The sequence below is a fragment of the Neovison vison genome, chromosome 12 (assembly GCF_020171115.1).
Source record: "Neovison vison isolate M4711 chromosome 12, ASM_NN_V1, whole genome shotgun sequence".
Lineage (NCBI taxonomy): Eukaryota > Metazoa > Chordata > Mammalia > Carnivora > Mustelidae > Neogale > Neogale vison.
In genome coordinates this window covers 84,920,601-84,943,318 of record NC_058102.1, presented here as the reverse complement: position 1 = coordinate 84,943,318, position 22,718 = coordinate 84,920,601, and the positions used below count along the sequence as shown (strand labels likewise).

At 39.6% G+C, this 22,718-nt stretch overlaps 2 protein-coding genes across 2 annotated transcripts; one reads left to right on the top strand and one right to left on the bottom strand.

The window, feature by feature from the left end:
- The first annotated feature begins 7,318 nt into the window (after positions 1–7,318).
- On the top strand, positions 7,319–8,275 carry LOC122891720 (olfactory receptor 8S1-like). The gene has a single exon (XM_044227596.1). The coding sequence runs from the start codon at positions 7,319–7,321 to the stop codon at positions 8,273–8,275; it is 957 nt and encodes a 318-aa protein (XP_044083531.1).
- A 13,267-nt stretch (positions 8,276–21,542) lies between these two features.
- Positions 21,543–22,486, bottom strand: LOC122890953 (olfactory receptor 8S1-like). The gene is given in 2 exon segments (XM_044226376.1): positions 21,543–22,084; positions 22,087–22,486. Coding segments are annotated over 2 exon segments (942 nt in total).
- Between the last annotated feature and the right edge of the window lie 232 nt (positions 22,487–22,718).

The window sequence follows — 22,718 nt, the reverse complement described above, 5'->3', positions numbered from 1 at the left end:
AAGCCCTGTCTTTGGGTGGTCACAATCAGAGGATCTATATTAGGAGCCAGGGGAGCAAATCAAGGAATCTCACAAATTGAGCTTCTGTCTGGCATCCTGATGGGTTGTGTGGACCCTCAGCATAACACAGCGATTTTCACGTACTGAATCTCTAATTCACAGTTGTTCCAAAAATCCTTTGGTTATGCTGGTGTTTGCTTAGTCTTAGTGATGGAAATAAAAATGGGATTATAGCAAGGTCTACAGTGAGAGTAAATATGGAGACAAATCATTAGAGAATCTGGACTCCAGGAACCAAACTGAGGGTTACAGAAGGGAGGGGAGTTGCAGGGAGGGGTAACCAGGTGATAGGTATTAAGGAGGGTACATGTGGTGAGAAGAGCTGGATGTTATATATATCATTACAACTAATGAATCATTGAACACTACTTCAAAAACTTACGATCTGTATGTTGGCTAATTGAACATAATAAAAAACTCTACATCAAAAATTAATGATACACTATGGAGTATTATGCCTCCATCAGAAAGGATGAATACCCAACTTTTGTAGCAACATGGACGGGACTGGAAGAGATTATGCTGAGTGAAATAAGTCAAGCAGAGAGAGTCAATTATCATATGGTTTCACTTATTTGTGGAGCATAACAAATACCGTGGAGGACAAGGGAAGATGGAGAGGAGAAGGGAGTTGAGGGAAACTGGAAGGAGAGGTGAACCATGAGAGACTATGGACTCTGAAAAACAATCTGAGGGTTTTGAAGGTGCAGGGGGTGGGAGGTTGGGGGAACCAGGTGGTGGATATTAGAGAGGGCACGGGTTGCATGGAGCACTGGGTGTGGTGCAAAAACAATGAATACTGTTATGCTGAAAATAAATTAAAAAAATTAAAAAAAGAAAAAAATATTAAAAAATTAATGATATATTGTATGGTGACAAACATAACATAATAAAAATGATTTTAAAAAAGGAGAGTAAATATGGAAAAACTAGAGAGTAAATATGAAAGAAGTGGGCAAAATCAGACAGTGAATTATGAATCTTGAGAAATTTTCCATTTAAATTAATGGAGGGCATATATTTCATGGAGCACTGGGTGTGATGCATAAACAATGAATTCTGGAATGCTGAAAAGAAACTTAAAAAAATAAAGTAAATGTACTGAATTGAGTGCTTACTTTGCTGAGGAAGAACACAAAGAAGCTGCTTATTTCAATGAGATTTTACAAACTCAGAGACAGGAAGAATTGACCTTCAGTGTGGTTGTTCATCTTCACTGCAGAAGCTGAATTAATCCGTGCCCTCTCTAATACCCACCACCTGGTTCCCCCAACCTCCCACCCCCTGCACCTTCAAATCCCTCAGACTGTTTTTCAGAGTCCACAGTCTCTCATGGTTCACCTCCCCTTCCAATTTCCCCCAACTCCCTTCTCTTCTCCATCTCCCCTTGTCCTCCACGGTATTTGTTATGCTCCACAAATAAGTGAAACCATATGATAATTGACTCTCTCTGCTTGACTTATTTCACTCAGCATAATCTCTTCCAGTCCCATCCATGTTGCTACAAAAGTTGGGTATTCATCCTTTCTGATGGAGCATAATACTCCATAGTGTACATGGACCACATCTTCCTTATCCATTCATCTGTTGAGGGGCATCTTGGTTTTTTCCATAGTTTGGCGACCGTGGCCATTGCTGCTATAAACATTGGGATACAGATGGCCCTTCTTTCCACTGCATCTGTATTTTTGGGGTAAATACCCAGGAGTGCAATGGCAGGGTCATAGGGAAGCTCTATTTTTAATTTCTTGAGGAATCTCCACACTGTTCACCAAAGTAGCTGCACCAACTTGCATTCCCACCAACAGTGTAAGAGGGTTCCCCTTTCTCTACATCCTCTCCAACACATGTTGTTTTCTGTCTTGCTAATTTTGGCCATTCTAACTGGTTTAAGGTGGGTATTAGAGAGGGCACAGATTGCATGGAGCACTGGGTGTGGTGCAAAACCAATGAATACTGTTTTGCTGAAAATAAATAAATTGAAAAAATTAAAAAAAACAATACTGTTACACTGAAAAGAAATTAAAACAAAAAAGTAATAGAAATTAAAAAAAGAATAAATAACATATTAAATAACCTGTAAAAAAAAGTTATCATTTATGCTGAAAACAATCCAATTGAAGAGTACGAAGTAATTTTAATCCATAAATTATCATTATTGTTTTGAGGCACCCTGGAAGAAAGATTAGCATTGAATATGTGAATGAAAAAAAATGTAAATAAGAATTGCAACAAGCAATTTTGACTGCTATCTATCTTCTGTCTCCCCAAAGTTTTGCTGTCATCACAATTTTTTTTTTTCATTTGTTGTCTTTCCTATTGTCAGGAAGTTGATTCCTTTCAGCTCAGAAGGGATTGGTATTGATTTACCCACCAGGGGCAGATTACATTAACATTCATGCTCTTACCTTTTTTCATGTTTTGTAATAGCACCTTTTGTCAACTGGTGAGGTGGAATTCCCTTCCCTGGGAAGGGAAACCAGGTAGGCTTACTTGACCAAGGGGAAGTCAGAGAATATGATACAATCACTGTTGAAAAGCACTTGTGCCAGTGATCTAGCTTGCTTCTGTGTTTCTGTCATCGCCATAGGAAGCCCAGAAATGGGGTTAGAAAAAGAGGTCAGGAAGCCAGGAGGAAAATGAGATAGGAATGGTAGTAGTGGGTTTACAGTTGTAGTCCTCATTTAACCATGGAATATAACAAACTAAGGAATGTCCTTTTTTTTTTTTTTTTTTTACTATTTTAAAGACACTTTGAAGTAAAAGGTGATTGAAATATTAAAAAAAAAAAAATGGGGCACCTGGGTGGCTCAGTGGGTTAAAGCCTCTGCCTTCGGCTCAGGTCATGATCTCAGGGTCCTGGGATCGAGCCCCACATCAGGCTCTCTGCTCAGCGGGGAGCCTGCTTCCCTTCCTCTCTCTCTGCCTGCCTCTCTGCCTACTTGTGATCTCTTGTCAAATAAATTAAAAAATCTTAAAAAAAAGAAATATTAAAAAAAAAGCTGAATTAATTTGGGCCATCGTGCTGGGCTGCAAGTTACTCATCTGATAAAACAAACAGGTGATTTGAATACAGGTTCTGGTAAGGAATGGGAGTATAAGAACTTGTCTGAATAAGAAATAAGACAAGGAAGGGAAAGCAGGGCATTGGCTAACCCTGAAGAATAGAATCTGTTCTGATGAGTTCTGTGGGCAAGAACAACATCACATTGTGGTGAAATTCCCTAGATGAAAGCTGGGAAACTCAGAGTCAATTCAGAATTCTGGGAGACAAGTCAAGATTACTGTAAGGAGTTAATGTACCAGAAAAGAGGACTTATGAAGGAATAGCATCTGAGGTTTCAAGCTGGGTATGAAAAAAAATTAACCAATTCAAGAATTCAGTTCTGAATGCTAGAAACGTATGGCTGGAAAAGCAAGACAAATAAGTATATTCACACAACAGTTCAACAACATTAAGTAAGGTTGTTTGGCCAATCTATTGCGAGTAGGCAGCCTTGCACAAAGTAGATCCATAATATTTTGAATAATTAGATAAAGAAAGAATTGATGAATTAATGGATAAATGATTGAGTGGAAACTGATGGATAGATAACTGAACTGACAGACAGTATGGATAATGGAGTGTATACCCAAATGTTATGGTTTTAAATCACTCTTCCAGCATGGAAAGAAATGAGCTAGTAAATATGAACTGCTCCCCAGAGGAAAGGAATATTTAGGTACCAGTTATTACAACAGAAGATAAGTCTTCTGCCCTCACAACCATTACAAAATGAGCCCCTCAACCCTACATAGACTTTCCTTCCTTCACCACTTCCCAGTCATCCTCAAGTTTTATTTCTAGTCAGAATTAAAGTTGGGGATTTTCCTCTAACAAAGCATAAATGTCATATTTGCTTCATTCTTTCATTCTTTCTACATATAACAAATATCAAGGACCTATTATTGCCTTCTGTTCTACTGTATGTTCAGGATTTAAGATAACATAGATTATTAAACACCAAATTTATCCTACAAAAAAGCAACACATTTGGAGAATAAAGAAATACTACTCATATCCTAGTAAAAGCCAGAGTAAGACAGATATCCAAGTGAAGGCCCAAAACAGTTTACAGAGTAAGGGGTAAAAGAGAACATGGAGTGGAGAGATAAATTGCTTAAGCAAATGAATGTCAGCCAGTCAGTGTAAAAATCACAGATATGGAAGCTTTATAGACCTGGGAGAGATGTAAAACTTATCCACTAACCCTCTCAACATCAGCAAGTTACCACAAAATTTTCAGATTAAATTTCCTTATGCTAAAATTTGAAATAATGCAGCCCCCATAGTTTTGTTGAGATCTTCAAATAGAGAAAAAAGCTAAATGTTTGATAATACCTAGATATAATTAGTACCAATGAAATAATAGGTTTCATTATTTTCCATAATCTGTGCAAGCAGAGAAAGAGGTAATCAAGACACGCATATAAAAATGGAAGAAACGGGGCACCTGGGTGGCTCAATGAGTTAAGCCTCTGCCTTTGACTCAGGTCATGAACCCAGGGTCCTACGATTGAGGCCTGCATTAGGTTCTCTGCTCAGCAGGGAGACTGCTTCCCCCCCTCTCTCTGCCTGCCTCTCTGCCTACCTGTGATCTCTTGCTTTCTGTCAAATAAATGGAATCTTTTTTTTTAAAAAAGAACAAGAGGGCACCTGGGGGGCTCAGTGGGTTAAAGCCTCTGCCTTCAGCTCAGGTCATTATCTCAGAGTCCTGGGATCGAGTCCCGCATCGGGCTCTCTGCTCAGCGGGGAGCCTGCTTCCTCCTCTCTCTCTGCCTGCCTCTCTGCCTACTTGTGATCTCTGTCTGTCAAATAAATAAATAAAACATTAAAAAAAGTATTAAAAAATAACAAGAAACAGAAATTAAGGTATGATGGAAAAATAGATAGGATTTGGGTCAAGACTTGAAGGGGAATTTCAACAGAGCATTAGCTAAAGTCAAGGCAGAGAATCGAGAATAATGAGAGCACCAGAGCAAGTCTGTTCTGACCAGTTGGTGCCTGATTCTATAGTACAGAGGCATCCAGAACCACCTGAGGAATGTTTGAAATACCCATCACCAGGATCCAGAAAAGACCCAGGGAAACAGGTTTTCTGCAGGTAGAGAAATCACTTCAAAAATTAGTTAATTTTCAAATGCCAGTCAGAGAAGTTTATCATTATTCAGGGGCACTGTAGAATTAAATCCTAACTGTTCAAATTGAGGAACTGAAGAAATCTTATAGATCTGAGTTTTGGGGTGAGGGAGAGTTAGCTGTTAAAAATACAAACTAGCCATTTGTATGTCTTGATTGGAGAAGTGTCTGTTCATATCTTCTGCCCATTTTTTGATGTGTTTGTCTGTTTCGTGGGGGTTGAGTTTGAGGAGTTCATTATAGATCCTGGATATCAACCTTTTGTCTGTACTGTCATTTGCAAATATCTTCTCCCATTCCGTGGGTTGCCTCTTTGTTTTTTTGACTGTTTCCTTTGCTGTGCAGAAGCTTTTGATTTTGATGAAGTCCCAGAAGTTTATTTTTGCTTTTGTTTCCTTTGCCTTTGGAGACATATCTTGAAAGAAGTTGCTGTGGCTGATATCAAAGAGATTACTGCCTATGTTCTCCTCTAAGATTCTGATAGATTCCTGTCTCACGTTGAGGTCTTTTATCCATTTTGAGTTGATCTTTGTGTACTGTGTAAGAGAATGGTCGAGTTTCATTCTTCTACATATAGCTGTCTAGTTTTCCCAGCACCATTTATTGAAGAGACATACAAATGGCTATCAGACACATGAAAAAATATTCATCATCATTAGCCCTCAGGGAGATTCAAATTAAAACCACATTGAGATATCACCTTACACCAGTTAGAATGGCCAAAATTAACAAAACAGGAAACAACATGTGTTGGAGAGGATGTGGAGAAAGGGGAACCCTCTTACACTGTTGGTGGGAATGCAAGTTGGTGCAGCCTCTTTGGAGAACAGTGTGGAGATTCCTCAAGAAATTAAAAATAGAGCTTCCCTACGACCCTGCAATTGCACTCCTGGGTATTTACCCCAAAGATACAGATGTCGTGAAAAGAAGGGCCATCTATACCCCAATGTTTATAGCAGCAATGGCCACGGTCGCCAAACTATGGAAATAACCAAGATGCCCTTCAACGGATGAATGGATAAGGAAGATGTGGTCCATATACACTATGGAGTATTATGCCTCCATCAGAAAGGACGAATATCCAACTTTTCTGTCAACATGGATGGGACTGGAAGAGATTATGCTGAGTGAAATAAGTCAAGCAGAGAGAGTCAATTATCATATGGTTTCACTCATTTGTGGAGCATAATCAATAGCATGGAAGACAAGGGGCGTTAGAGAGGAGTAGGGAATTTGGGTAAATTGGAAGGGGAGGTGAACCATGAGAGACTATGGACTCTGAAAAACAGTCTGAGGGGTTTGAAGTGGCGGGGGGGTGGGAGGCTGGGGTACCAGGTGGTGGGTATTATAGAGGGCACAGCTTGCATGGAGCACTGGGTGTGGTGAAAAAATAATGAATACTGTTTTTCTGAAAATAAATAAATTGGGGAAAAAAATACAAACTAGCAATATCCTTTCTTAACCCCATTCCCCACCACATGCATACTCACACACACACACGTACATTTTAAAATTGTCCCTTGAATCAAATAACCAAATATACTAGAGAGAGACACATGAATACTTAGAAATATAATAAATATAGCATGTTATTATTATGTAATATTGGACTATTGCAAGCTTTTGAATGGAGAGTTTCACTCACATTTCAGACTGTGTAGCTCAAGAAACCAGAGATGATTAGAACCACTTTTCCAAGAAGTAAGTGTATTGGATATAAATTGATTGGTAGTCGTGCAGGATGAAATGAAAGGACAATTCAAGGAGATGAAACCGATCAGTCATAGACTAAACTGAAAAGATATGTATAGGTCTCCAGAGCTATTTGTGTGAGGGAGCCAAGCGGAAAAAGCACAAACGGGCTGGTTCAGGGTTCAGGAGCTGTGCAGCTGGCAATCAAGTCAGGGAAGGGAGGGAGAGTGGATTTTTAAAAAATACACTCTGTAAAAGATGAGCATACTGAAGAGAGAGATATATGCATACATAGAATGAACTAAAAGTCCTGAGGTGGGTGGCACAAAAAGAAGGTGAACATTTCATGCTTCTTTGTGCTTTCATTCCAGTGGAACATCTTCTATCATGGTCTTAGGAAACCACAGCACCATCATGGAATTTACCCTCCTTGGACTGTCTGCTGACCCCCACATGCAGGTTATGCTCTTTGTGCTTTTCTTAGATATTTACCTCCTGACCACCATGGGGAACCTGATGATGATGGGGGTGATTATGACTGACTACCATCTCCACACCCCCATGTACTTTTTCTTGAGTCACCTCTCCTTCATGGATCTTTGTTTAACTTCAGTCACTGTGCCCAAGATGCTGGAGAATCTCCTGTCTCAGAAGAAATCAGTATCAGTAGAAGGCTGCCTCACTCAGGCATTTTTTATGTTTTTCATTGCAGGAACTGAAGTTGTTGTGCTCTCTGCCATGGCCTATGACCGCTACATTGCCATCTGCTACCCTCTGCTCTATGGCCAGCTGATGAGTAAACAGTTGTGTGAGGGTCTAGTATGGGTCTCATGGGTACTGGGCTTTCTGGATGCTCTCATTAACACCCTTATGGCTTGGAATTTGGACTTCTGCGAGGCTTATGTCCTGCCTCACTTCAGCTGTGAAGTGCCATCTCTATTCTCTCTATCTTGCTCTGACATCTCCACCAACTTTACAGTCCTTGTGTGCTCTGCCATCATTCATGCCTCTGGAACCTTACTCCTGATCGTCTTCTCCTATGCTCACATTGCTTCCACCATCCTGAGCATAAGCTCCACCTCAGGCAGAAGTAAGGCCTTCTCCACCTGCTCCTCCCACCTTGCTGCTGTGAGCTTCTTCTATGGATCTGCTTTTCTTCGCTATCTCATGCCGACTTTAAGTTCCCCACTGGAGTTAATTTTTTCCATACAGTATAGTGTGATCACTCCTCTCGTGAATCCCCTTGTCTACAGCTTGAAGAACAAGGAAATAAAAGTAGCTCTGAAAAGAATGTTGCAAAAATGTTTACAACAGCTCAGAAAACAGAGAATAGGTAGAGGATGACTGGGAAATGGGGAAGAATCTTATCAGATGGTTGAATAATAGATGTAGAGAAAATTTTTGTTGTTCATAACAAAATTACAAAACATAACAGCCAGTCTCCTTTGAAATGCCTGGGAAGATCCAAGAGCTACTGCTTGCTTCGGTTCATATTTACTTTATTCAGGGACAAAACAATGGACTTACTCTTCCTTTTAATTATGAAACATTCCCATTAAGATTAGAACTGAGAAAATTGTCAAGAAACTAAATTCTTTTTTTTTATTAGAGGATTTTTTCCCCCAATTTATTTATTTTTAGAAAAACAGTATTCATTATTTTTTCACCACACCCAGTGCTCCATGCAATCCGTGCCCTCTATAATACCCACCACCTGGTACCCCAACCTCCCACCCACCCCCGCCACTTCAAACCCCTCAGATTGTTTTTCAGAGTCCATAGTCTCTCATGGTTCACCTCCCTATCCAATTTACCCCAACTCCCTTCTCCTCTCTAACACCCCTTGTCCTCCATGCTATTTGTTATGCTCCACAAATAAGTGAAACCATATGATAATTGACTCTCTCTGCTTGACTTATTTCACTCAGCATAATCTCTTCCAGTCCCGTCCATGTTGCTACAAAAGTTGGGTATTCATCCTTTCTGATGGAGGCATAATACTCCATAGTGTATATGGACCACATCTTCCTTATCCATTCATCCGTTGAAGGGCATCTTGGTTCTTTCCATAGTTTGGCGACCGTGGCCATTGCTGCTATAAACATTGGGGTACAGATGGCCCTTCTTTTCACGACATCTGTATCTTTGGGGTAAATACCCAGGAGTGCAATTGCAGGGTCGTAGGGAAGCTCTATTTTTAATTTCTTGAGGAATCTCCACACAGTTCTCCAAAGAGGCTGCACCAACTTGCATTCTCACCAACAGTGTAAGAGGGTTCCCCTTTCTCCACATCCTCTCCAACACATGTTGTTTCCTGTTTTGTTAATTTTGGCCATTCTAACTGGTGTAAGGTGATATCTCAATGTGGTTTTAATTTGAATCTCCCTGAGGGCTAATGATGATGAACATTTTTTCATGTGTCTGATAGCCATTTGTATATCTTGATTGGAGAAGTGTCTGTTCATATCTTCTGCCCATTTTTTGAATTCTTTTTTAAAGATTGATTTATTTATTTGTCAGAGAGAGAGAGAGAGAGAGAGAGAGCACAAGCAGGGAGAGCATCAGGCAGAGCAGACAGAATGAGAAGCAGACTCCCTGATGAGCAAGGAGCCCAATTCGGGACTAGATCCCAGGACCTTGGAATCATGACCTGAGCCAAGGCAGATGCTTAACTGACTGAGCCAACCAGGCATCCCAGGAAACTGAATTCTTATTGGGTCTAATATTTAGAGGAGAAGTTTTGCTAGAAATAAAAGCACCAAGGCCACTGATAATAATCATAAATTTCCAACAGAGTTGGGAGGAAGGTTGGGGATAATTTTGGACTAGACAGGGACTTGTAGAAAAGATGGAAAGACCTAAAAAATGGCTGACAGAGGCAAAGCCAGGTTCACAAACAATTTCCAAACTTTGTGCCCCTCCTGGTACATTTACCTGCTGGCAACAAGGAGAGAATCTCCTCTTTCTGGGGTGGTCATCAGCCCTAGTGTGTCACTGGGGCACCATTGCTGGGATGCTGAGGACATGCTGAGGTAAGGTGGCAGGTCATCAACAAGGATGCTGCGGATGCTGAAGGGATACTGCCTTCTTCACTCAGAACCAGATTAGCTGCTTCTCTTAGTTGCTACCACACTTGCCACTGGCTTCGCCTAACCAGAAGCCACCAGTCTGGGAATCCAGGAGATGTCTTCTGTGGGCATCTAGTCAAGATAATATAAAGCCAGGTACATTAGACAAGCATAGGGCTGAGGGCCAACAGAAAACTGGTGTACCAGATAATCATGTAAACATGACCCTCCTCAGGCAGAAAAGAGAAGGGAAGGGAAAGGAAAAGGAGATTTGTAGAGGATGAGATAGAAGGGAGAATGGGAGGAATAAGGGGAAATTTACAAATAAGACTTCAGTAAGGATCAGACAAGTAAGGGTACCCATGGGGGTACATGCTTGGGAGAATAGGAAATAGAAACCCAACCCAAGGCTATACATGCACTGGCACCCTCAGGTGGCTTGAGGGGTTTGCTGCACCAATGTACGCAGGAGTTTAAGGAAGGAAGAATTCCTCTAACTCCATGCTCAGGCAAAACATGGCCTGAAAGTAGTCAGCAGTTCTGTTTCCAAGCTCTGGAATCCCAGGAAATTTCTAAGGAAACTCAAGGGACAGTTTTGCTCTGGTGGTCTTTTTTTCATCTTTTTTCATCCCATCTCATAGTGTCTCTGTTCCCACCTGGGCACAGTTCTCAACAGACCTTCCCCAGAGTGAGGGGGTGCTCCAATTCTACCTAAATCCTTCTTTCAAAAGGTCACCAAACTATGGAAAGAACCAAAAGATTTAGCTTGAAAAAAATTATCTGTGATTAGTGATACAGTCACTGAAAAACCTGCATTTACCTAATTTTAAAATGTCATACATGATTGACCTATTTCTAGCCCTTCCTATTATGCCATATTGCATGTCTATCTTCCTATTTTACCTTCCTTGATGATTCAAGGGATTTTCAGTTCTGATTATTTTTCTTTTTCTTTTCTTTTTTCAGTGTTCCAAGATCCATTGTTTATGTACCACACCCAGTGTTCCATGCAATAGTTTTGATTTTCAAAATTTCTTCCCCCCTTTAATGGCATAATTTTTTAAAAAATCCTTATCAAATATTCAATCCTTAATATATGATTCATCATTTACACATTTTGAAGATTCTTGTTTTATTTTTACTATTTCTCTTTTCCATATTTTTTTATTATGTTATGTTAGTCACCATACAGTATTTTATTAGTTTCTGATGTAGTGTTCCATGATTCATTGTTTGCAAGAAACACCCCATGCTCCATGCAATACATGCCCTCCCTAATACCCATCACAAGGCCAACCCACCCCATTCCCTCTAAAACCCTCAGTTTGTTTCTTGGAGACCGTAGTCTCAAATGGTTCCTAGTCCCCTCTGATTGCTCCCCCCTTTATTTTTATCTTCCTTCTCCTAATATCCTCCATGATATTCCTTATGTTCCACAAATAAGTGAAACCATATGGTAATTGACTTTTTCAGCTTGACTTATTTCACTCAGCATAATCTCCTCCAGTTCCATCCCTGTTGATGCAAAAGTTGGGTATTCACATTTTCTGATAGTTGAGTAATTTCCATTGTGTATATGGACCACACCTTCTTTATCCAGTCATTTGTTGAAGGGCGTCTCAGTAGCTTGGCTATTGTGGACATTGCAGTTATGAACACTGGGGTGCATGTGACCCTTCACTACATCTGTGTCTTTGGAGTAAATACCCAGGGTGCAATTGCCAGGTCAGAGGGTAACTCTATTTTTAACTTTTTGAGGAACCGCCACACTGTTTTCCAAAGTGGCTGTACCAACCTGCATTGAGGGTAAGAGGATTCTCCTTTCTCTACAACCTCTCCAGGATTTGTCATTTCTTGCCTTGTCAATTTTTGCTATTCTAACTGATGTAAGATAGTATCTTAATGTGGTTTTGATTTGAATTTCCCTGATGGCTAATGATGATGAACATTTTTCCATATGTCTGTTAGCCATTTGTATGTCTTCTTTGGAGAAGTGTCTGTTCATACTTTCTGTCCATTTTTTGACTTATTTGTTTTTTTGGGTGTTGAGTTTGAGACGTTCTTTATAGAACTTGGATATAGGCCCTTCATAGTGTCATTTGCAAATATCGTCTCCCATTCCATGGGTTGTCTCTTTGTTTCATTGACTGTTTCCTTTACTGTGCAGAAGCTTTTCATCTTGATGAATCCCAAAAGTTAATTTTTGCTTTTGTTTTCCTTGCGTTTGGAGACATGTCTTGAGAGAAGGTGCTCTGGTCGATGTCAAAGAGGTTACTGCCTATGTTCTCCTCTAGGATTCTGATGGATTCCTGTCTCACATTGAGGTCTTTCATCCATTTGAGTTTATCTTTGTGTATGGTGTAAGAGAATGGTTGAGTTTCATTCTTCTGTATATAGCTGTCCAATTTTCCCAGCACCATATTTGAAGGGACTGTCTTTTTTTCATTAAATATTTTTTTCCTGCTTTGTCATAGATTATTTGACCACAGAGTTGAGGGTCCATATCTGGGCTCTCTAATATGTTCCACTGGTCTGTGTGTCTGTTTTTTGTGCCAATACCATGCTGTCTTGGTGATCACAGCTTTGTAATATACCTTGAAATCAGGCAACATGATGCCCCCAGCTTTGTTTCTCTTTTTCAACATTTCATTGGCGATTTGGGGTCTTTTCCACTTCCATACAAATTTTAGGATTGTTAGTTTCAGCACTTTGAAAAATGCCGATGGTATTTTGATTGGGATGACGTTGAAAGTATAGATTGGTCTGGGCATATCATAGACATTTTAACAATGTTTATTCTTCTGATCCATGAGCATGGAATATTTTTCTATCTTTTTGTGTCTTCTTCAGTTTGTTTCATGAGTGTTCTGTAGTTCCTAGAGTATAGATCCTTCATCTCTTTGGTTAGGTTTATTCCAAGGTATATTATGGTTTTTGGTGCTATTGTAAATGGAATTGATTCTCTAATTTCCCTTTCTACAGTTTCATTGTTAGTCTATAAGAAGACAACTTGTTTCTGTGCATTGATTTTGTATCCTGCCACATTATTGAATTGCTGAATGAGTTCTAGTAATTTGGAGGTGGAGTCTTTCGGGTTTTCCACATAAAGTATCATGTCATCTGTGAAGAGAGAGAGTTGGACTTTTGTTTTTTGCCAATTTGAATAGCTTTTATTTCTTTTTGTTGTCTGGTTGCTGTTGCTAGGACTTCTAGTACTATGTTGAACAATAGTGGTGAGGTAGGGCATCCTTGTCGTGTTCCTGATCTGAAGGGAAAGGCTCTCAGCTTTTCCCCATTAAGAATGATGTTCACTGTGGGTTTTTCATAGATGGATTTTATGAAATTGAGGAATGTTCCCTCTATCCTTATACTCTGAAGAGTTTTAATCAGGAATGGATGTTGTATTTTGTCAAATGCTTTTTCCTGCATAAAATGTGGTTCTTATCCCTTCTCTTATTTATGTGTCCTATCACATTGATTGATTTGTGAATGTTGAACCACACTTGCATCCAGGGATAAATCCTACCTGGTCATGACGAGTAATCCTTTTAATGTACTGTTGTATCCCATTAGCTAAGATCTTGTTGATAATTTTGGCGTGGGTATTCATCAGGGATATTGGTCTGTAATTCTCCTTTTTGATGGGGTCTTTGCCTGGTTTTGGGATCAAGGTAATGCTGGCCTCATAGAAAAAGTCTGGAAAATTTCCCTCTGTTTCTATTTTTTGAAACAGCTTCAGGAGAAGAGGTAGTATTTCTTCTTTGAATGTTTGGTAGAATTCCCCATGGAATCCATCAGGTCCTGGACTCTTGTTTTTGGGGAGGTTTTTGATCACTGCTTCAATCTCGTTTCTGGTTATTGGTCTACTCAGGCTGTCGATTTCTTCCTGTTTCAGTCTTGGAAGTTTATAAATGTCCAGGAAGGCATCCATTTCTTCTAGGTTGCTAAATTTATTGGCATATAGCTGTTGATAATAGTTTCTGATAATTTTTATTTCTTTGGTATTAGTCATGACCTCACCCCTTTCATTCATAATTTTATTAATTTGGGCCCTTTCTCTCTTTCTCTTTTCTCTTGGATAAGTCTGGCCAGTGGTTGATCGATCTTATTAATTCTTTCAAAGAACTGGCTTCTAGTTTTGTTGATGTGTTCTATTGTATTTCAAGTCTAATTCATTGATCTCTGCTCTAATCTTAATTATTTTCCTTCTCGTGCATAGGTTAGGCTTAATTTGTTTTTGAATATCCAGATCCTTAAGGTGTAAAGATCGTTTGTGTATTCGGGATTTTTTTTTTTTTTTAAGTGAGGCTTGGATGACTCTGTGTTTCCCATTTAGGACTGCCTTTGCCATAGCCCATAGGTTTTGGAGCGATGTGTCTTCATTCTCATTGGTTTCTATGCAATGTTTAAGTTCCTCTCTGATTTCCTAGTGGACCCAAACTTTCTTGAGCAGGATGGTCTTTAGCTTCCAAGTGTTTGAATTCCTTCCAAACTTTTTCTTGTGACTGAGTTCCAGTTCCAAAGCATTGTGGTCTGAGAATATGCAGAGAATAATCTCAATCTTTTGGTATCAGTTGAGACTGATTTGTGACCCAGTATGTGGTCTATTCTAGAGAAAGTTCCATGCACACTTGAGAAGAGTCTGTTGTTTTAGGGTGGAATGTTCTGTATATATCTATGAGGTACATCTGGTCCAGTGTGTCATTCAAAGCTTTTTTCCTTGTTGATTTTCTGCTTAGATGATCTGTCTTGCTGAGAGTGAAGTGTTGATGTCTCCTACTATTAGTGTGCTATTATCAATATGTCTCTTCATTTTAGTTAACAGTTGGTTTATGCAATTGGCTGCTCCCACGTTGGGGGCATACGTATTTACAATTGTTAGATCTTCTTGTTGGATAGACCCTTTAAGAATGATATCATGTCCTTCTGTATCTCTAACTACAATCTTTATCTTAAAATCTAAATTGTCTGATAGGAGAATTGCTACACCAGCTTTCTTTTGAGGTCCATTGGCATGAAAGATGGTTCTCTATCCCTTCACTTTCAGTCTGGAGGTATCTTTAGGTTTAAAGGGAGTCTCTTGTAGACCACGTAAGGATGGGTTCTGTCTTCTTATCCAATGTGCAACCCTGTGCCATTTTATGGGAGCATTTAGGTCATTCACATTGAGAGTGATTATTGAAAGATATGATTTTATTGTCATCATGTTGCCTGTGAAGTCCTTATTTCTATATATTGTCTCTATAAATCTCCAATCTAAATCACTCTTGGGGTCTTTCTCCTTTTATAGAAACCCCCTCCGTATTTCTTCCAGGGATGTCTTAGTGGTCACATATTCTTTTAGTTTCTGCTGGTCCTAGAAGCTCCTTTTTCATCCATCCATTCTGAATGACCACCTTGCTGGGTAAAGAATTCTTGCCTGCATTTTATTCTCATTTAGTACCCTGAATATGTCTTAAAAGCCCTTTCTGGCTTGCCAGGTCTCTGTGGATAAGTTTGACATTGTTCTGATGTTCTTCTCTCTGTAAGTAAGTAATCTCTTCCTCCTAACTGCCCTTAAGATGGTTTCCTTGATGGGACGCCTGGGTGGCTATGTTGGTTAAGCAACTGCCTTCATCTCAGGCCATGATCCCAGGGTCCAGGGATCAAGTCCCACTTCAGGCTCCTTGCTCCACAGGGAGCCTGCTTCTCTCTCCGCCTTTGCCTGCCTCTCTTCCTGTTTGTGCATGCTCTCTCTCTCTCTCTGACAAATAAATAGATAAATAAATAGAAATAAAAAAATCTAAAGATGGTTTCCTTGATTCTAAGATTTGCAAATTTTACTATTATGTATTCAGATGTTGGTCTGTTCTTCTTCATCTTGGGAGGAGTCCCCTCAGCCTCTAAGATGCAAATGCTATTTCATTCCCCCAGATTAGGGAAGTTCGCAGCTATGATTTGCTCATATATGTCTTTTAGTCCTCTCTCTCCATGCCCTCAGGGATCCCAATAATTCTGACCCTGGAATGTTTCATGGCATCATTATTTCTCTAATTCTGTTTTCATGGAATTTGAGCTGTTTCTTCTAGGCCTCCTCCTGTTCCTTCTTTTCTATCAGTTTGTCTTCTAGATTGCTAATTAGTTCTTCTGCCTCGTTTACTCTAGCTATTAGAGTATCTAGATTAGACTGGGTCTCATTGTTAGCATGTTTAAGTTCTGCCCAATCAGCTTTCATTTCTGCCCTTACAGAATCTATGTTGTCATTAATAGTTTATCCAGCCTAGTTTTGTCTTCATAACTGTAACCCTGAAGTCTATTTCTGACATCTTGCTTATATCCATATCCATTAGGTCTGCGGGAGAGGCCATTTTCTCTGGGTCTCTTCTTTGTTGGGACTTCCTCCTCCTAGTCATTCTGTTGAGCTGTGGTTGAGGGGATGTAAGCTGAAAATATCAACCACAATCCAGGCAAGGTGCACCCTGGGAAAGTTTGGAGCAATCAGAAGCCACCACCAAAAACCTCAGCCAAAATGAAACTGAAGAATAAGATTTATAAGATACAAAAACAAAAACAAACAAGCAATCAAAAAGACCCCCACACACCCCCCAAAAATAAAAAAAAAATAAAAGGGGAGACATGAAGGGAATGTGGCTATAATTGCTTGGGGTGGTCAAAGTAGGGTATTTCACTTCTTCCTGGGTGAATTTTGTTCTCTCTGTTAGAGAACATTACTTCTCAGAGAGACAGGGAAATTAAAACTGCTCTATATATAAAGGTAGTATTGAACAGGGAGAAAAAGACTAATGTGAAGCTTATAACTATATCTATATATAAAGAAATAGAAAAAAGTATATGTGTGAAAAGTTCAATTAAAAAAGTTACTGTAGAATATGTTGTATTAAACATTTGGTTGAAATGAAAAGTAGGGGGAAATAATCAGAAGAAACATGAGAAAGAATTTTTAAAAAGAGAAAAATTATATCTAAGAAATACACAGGCTGTGAGACAACACCAGGAGCTTAATATACCATTTTCCCCTAGTTTTGGGGTTTTTCTGTTTTATAAGGACCCTGGGGTTGTTGTCCTCTTGTTCTCCTATCTTGTATTCTGGAGGAGGGGACTGCTACAATGTTTTACAGTCAATCCTGCTTGGCCAGAGTTGCCCTTCCCACTGTCAAAGGGCTGGACTCCATGGAAAGCGGTTTTTTGGGCTTTTGTTCTTTGATTGCTTTTGTTCTCTGGTGGCTTTTCATGTCTTTTCAGAGGGTCAGAGAAAAGGAAAATGCCCACACCCAGACCTCTGCCCCAGAGGAGAAGCCACAGTCTACTTCTCTCTGAATCCTCCAGAACACACTGTCTCCCCCTCTGTAAGCATTGCTGAATACCACAGCCTCCCACAGGAGGTGCATACCCACAGTGATCCTCTCAGCAGTAGAAGCTGGTCCACACTTTTCTATGCACTCCCCCCCACCAGTGCCACCAAAACCGAGTGATCCCAGTCCAGGCAGGCCCAGGCCCAGGCTCCCTGCAGCGGCAACCCAGGATCTGTGGGTACCGATCCAAGCCAAGTCCTCTTGGGCACCAGCAGCAGCATCAGCCAGCACCAGATCCACAGGCTCAAGTCTGTGGCTGTGGCCACTCAGTCCTAGCATTTGTCCCTTAAGACCCTGTGTTCCGTTTGAGCGCTATTATAAGTCCCTTCCCCTCCCACAGTCACTGGTCTCCAAGCTTCCATTGGTCCCCAGGCGCAGGACACTTTTGCACTGGGGTATTACTTTCCAATACCTAGCTTCTGGAGGTCCCCTTCCCCTTCTGTTTATCCTCCAACATCTGTCCATACAATCACAGCTGTGGCCTTTGTACCTCTTGACTGATGATCCTCTGCCCCCGTAGAGAAACTGTACTCTCAATGAAGTAGAGCATAACTGCACACTCTGTAAATGTCATCAGAAACAAAGTCTGAGAACTGTCACAATCAAGAGGAGCTTAAGGAGACATGAATTAAATGTAATGTGCTATCTTGAGTGGAATCTTGGAAATTGGACTTTAGGTGACAACTCAGGAAAAATGAATACATTGTAGACTTTAGTAATAATTTTTCAATATGGTTCATTAATTGTGGTAAATGTGCCACACTAATGTAAAATGCTCATAATAATGGAGACTGAGCAGGGGGCATATGGGAATGCTCTGCACTATCTTTGCATATTTTATGTAAACCTAAAACTATTCTAAAGTTAAAATTTTATTTAAAAAAATAGTTTCCTTCCCAGCTCCAATCTCTTCATCCATGATAATTAAGGTGACTGGCATGGATCAGTTCATTCATGACAAATGCCACATAGTCCAAAGCGTTCTGAATATTTCTCCAGGCTATTTTGGTGGATGGTGAGATATTGTTATTCTAAAACTTGGGAGGATGTTTTAAGTCTTTTAAAATATGTAGAGTAAGGTATTGATAAAAAAAATAATAATTTTTTTTCCAAAATGAACCGCTACCAAAAACATAAGTTTGATATGTCATTGTACTTAAAAACATTTCTCACTTTTTTAAATTAACATTTCTCACTTTTATTATATCTCCTTTGTGTATGTCTCAATTTTGGCTGGGCCATGGTGCCCAATATTTGGTCAAACAATTATCCTGGATGTTTCTGTGAGGATATTTTGGATGAGATTATCATTTAATTTGGGTGGATTTAGAGCAAAGCAGATTTCCTTCCAATAATATGACTGGGCCTGATCCAATGGACTGGATAGAACAAACGGCTGTACTCTCCCAAACAGGAGGAGATTCTTCCAGTGGACTGCCTTTAAGCTTCATCTGCAACATCAGCTCTACCTGGTTCACCAGCTGATGGCTTTGGACTTAAACTGCAACTCTTTCCTGAAACTCCAGTCTGCCAGCCTCCTCTATCAGATTTTGGAATCACCAAGCCTCCACAATCATATTGGAAAATTCCTTGAAATAAATCTTATTTTGTGTGTATACACACACACACACACACACACCCAACTGTTTCTATTTTTCTGGAGAAGCCTTACTAATACACCCTCCTAAACAGGCACAAGAGGAAGAAGTTCCAGTACACTGCTGGAGGAGAAAATATCCAAGATTGGATGCATTGGAGTGGGTAAGAGGAAGACTTATTCTGTATCCATGTCACCCCTCCCCCAAAGTGGCACAACTCAGCACCAAGAAAGATCTCCTCAGCTCACGGTTTCTCCCATGGAGGAAAATGGGAGTATGTGAGTAAGCACCTGGCTTCCCAGCTGTATGGGATAAGGAAGAGGCCCACTTCTTTTTTGCCCTATCTAGAACACTAGGATATGCTGCATGACTAGGAGTGCTTTTCTTTTTCAGTGTTTCCTTGGCGATTCAGGGTCTTTTCTGCTTCCATATAAATTTTAGGATTGTTTGTTTCAGCACTTTGAAAAATGCCGATGGTATTTTGATTGGGATGATATTGAAAGTATAGATTGGTCTGGGCAGCATAGACATTTTAACAATGTTTATTCTTGTGATTCATGAGCATGGAATATTTTTCTATCTTTTTGTGTCTTCTTCAATTATTTCATGAGTGTCCTGTAGTTCCTCGAGTAGAGATACCTTTACCTCTTTGGTTAGGTTTATTCCAAAGTATCTTATGGTTTTTGGTGCTATTGTAAATGGAATTGATTCTCTAATTTCCCTTTCTACAGTTTTATTGTTAGTCTATAAGAAGACAACTTATTTCTGTGCATTGATTTTGTATCCTGCCACGTTATTGAATTGCTGAATGAGTTCTAGTATTTTAGAGGTGGAGTCTTTTGGGTTTTCCACATATAGTATCATGCCATCTGTGAAGAGAGAGAGTTTGACTTTTGTTTTTTACCAATTTGAATAGCTTTTATTTCTTTTTGTTGTCTGGCTGCTGTTGCTAAGACTTCTAGTACTATGTTCAACAGACAAATGGATAAAGAAGATGTGGTCCAAACACACAATGGAATATTACTCAGTCATCAGAAAAGATGAATACCCAACCTTTGATCAACATGGATGGAACTGGAGGGGATTATGCTGAGTGAAATAAGTCAAACAGAGAAAGTCAGTTATCATATGGTTTCAATTACTTTTGGAACATGAGGAATAGCATAAAGGACATTAGGAGAAGGAAGGGGAAAATGAAGGCAGGGGGAGATATGGAGAGGGAGAAGAACCATTTGAGACTGGACTCTGAGAAACAAACTGAGGATTTTAGAAGGGGAGATGAGGAATGGTTTGGCCAGGTGATGGGTATTAAGGAGGGCATGTATTGCATGGAGCACTGGGTGTTATACATAAACAATGAATCTTGGAACATTACATCAAAACTAATGATGTATTCTATGGTCACTAATGTAACATAATAATAAAAGAAAACCCAGAATACTCTCATAAGCTTGGAGTAAAGAAAAAATTCTTAACCTTGCACAAAATGGCAAGTTATAAAAAATGATTATATGGTCTTTAGTAAAATTAAGAATTTCTCTTCATCAAAACAACATTAAGAGAATGAAAGTCAATCCACAGGGCAGAAGAGGAAAAGGTGCTTAATTTTATTAGCTATCAGAGAAATGCAAATACAACTTTTGATGCATTCAAAACTCACTAGAATTGGAAAATGGGAAAAAACCACATAAAATACCATGTGTACTTACCATATGGGACAACTGGAATTCTCATAAACTACTATGGGAATATACAATTTTACAACCACTTTGGAAGTGGAAGCATAATGCCTACCTTATGATCACACAAAGCCATCTGTAGATATATACTAAAACAAAGCAAAACAGAAGTGTCTCTGGTCAATGTGTACAAGAATACTGATAGCTACACTATTCAGAATAGCCATAAACCAAAAGTTACATAAATATCCTACAACAGAAACAGATTAAGAAATTATGTATTCATGTAATGGAAAATGATGCAACACTGAGAACAAAAAATACACAAATGCATTATGCTTGGAGAGTTAGCTAAGTACAATATTGAGTGAATTAAGTCGGACACAAAAGAAATAGATGGTAGATTTTGCTTATATGAAGAACAAGAGAAGGGAAAAGTAATGTATGGCCATAGATTACCTGTGAGGCTGGGATAGCATTGCAAAGGGGGACTTGATCTGCTCGTTAGCTTTTTGATCATATTCTCTTTGAGAAAGCTTATTGTGCTATATCCTCATATGTTATGTACATTTATGTATGTTATATTTTAATAAAAGTAAGTCAAATGCTAAAAATCTGCCACAAATCTATTTAGATATAGGTAAAGGTCATTTATAGAACTCACTTATATTCAATGATGGAAAAATTAAAAATGATTCATGTTCTTACTTTACTGAGACTGCTCAATAATTTGTTCAATTAAAATCCCTATGTATAAAAAATTAGAAGAAAATATACTGAATTTGGGTGATAAAATTGTTCACTATGCCATCTGTCAGCATTTAACAAGATGTGCTTTCAGCAATTTTACTTAACATCAACCTAACAGATATCATCATGCATGCAGTTCGAGCCTAACTTCTAATAATCTCCATTCACAGTTTGCTATCTGCACTTTGCAAAAACTTGCCCAAGGTTCTTCTCAATGCATTTTTAACCTCCTTGTTTTTCAGGCTGTAGATGAAAGGATTCACTAGGGGAGTGACCACACCATACTGTATGGAGAAGATCAGCTCCAGACGTGAGCCTGAGGTTGGCATTAGATGACGGAGGAAAGCTGAGCCATAGAAGAAACTCACTGCAGTGAGGTGGGAGGAACAAGTGGAGAAGGCCTTGCTTCTGCCTGCGGTGGAGCTGATGCTCAGGATGGTGGAGACAATGTGCACATAGGAGATGAAGATCAGGAAGAATGTACCAAAGCCATGCAGGAGTGTGGAACAGACCAGGACAGTGAGGTTGATAGAGACATCAGAGCAGGACAAAGGGAAGAGGGAGGGCAGCTCACAGCTGTAGTGATGGATGGTTTTGGCCTCACAGAAATCCAAGTTTATTATCAGAGGGATATTAATGAGTGCATCTAGAAACCCCAAGCTCCATGAGCCCCACACAAGCTGCATATACAGCTGATTATTCATAACTGGCCATAGAGGAGTGGGTGACAGATAGCAGCATAACGGTCATAGGCCATTGCTGACAGTAGGCAGACTTCTGTTCCTCCAAAGTCAAACAGAAAGAAGACTTGAGCCAGGCAAGCCTCTACTGAGATGGTTTTCCTCTGAGACAGGAGGTTTTCCAGCAGCCTAGGCACTATGGCAGTAGAGAAACAAAAGTCCACAAAAGAGAGGTGACTCAGGAAGAAGTACATAGGTGTGTGGAGTTGGGAATCTGCCCTGATGACCAACAACATCAATAGATTTCCCATTATAGTCAAGAGGTAAATCCCAAGGAAAAGCACAAAGAGCAGAACCTGGATGTGGGAGTCAACAGTCAGGCCAAGGAGGATGAACTCTGTGATGGTGCTGTGGTTCCTCAAAGACATTTAGAGAGGATATGCCCTAGAAATAAAAATAAGCATAAACCTCAAACTTCTGTTGACCACACTCAATTACCAGAAGAGGGGGCTTGAACATAACTAGCTTATATTTCTTGTTTTTCCTCATTGATTTTTTTTATATCCTTTCTTCCCAGACTGATATTCTGCTTCAATTCTGAATAGGTCAATCTCAGTATGATATCACCCTATAGTTGATATTCTATCTCAGAGATCACTG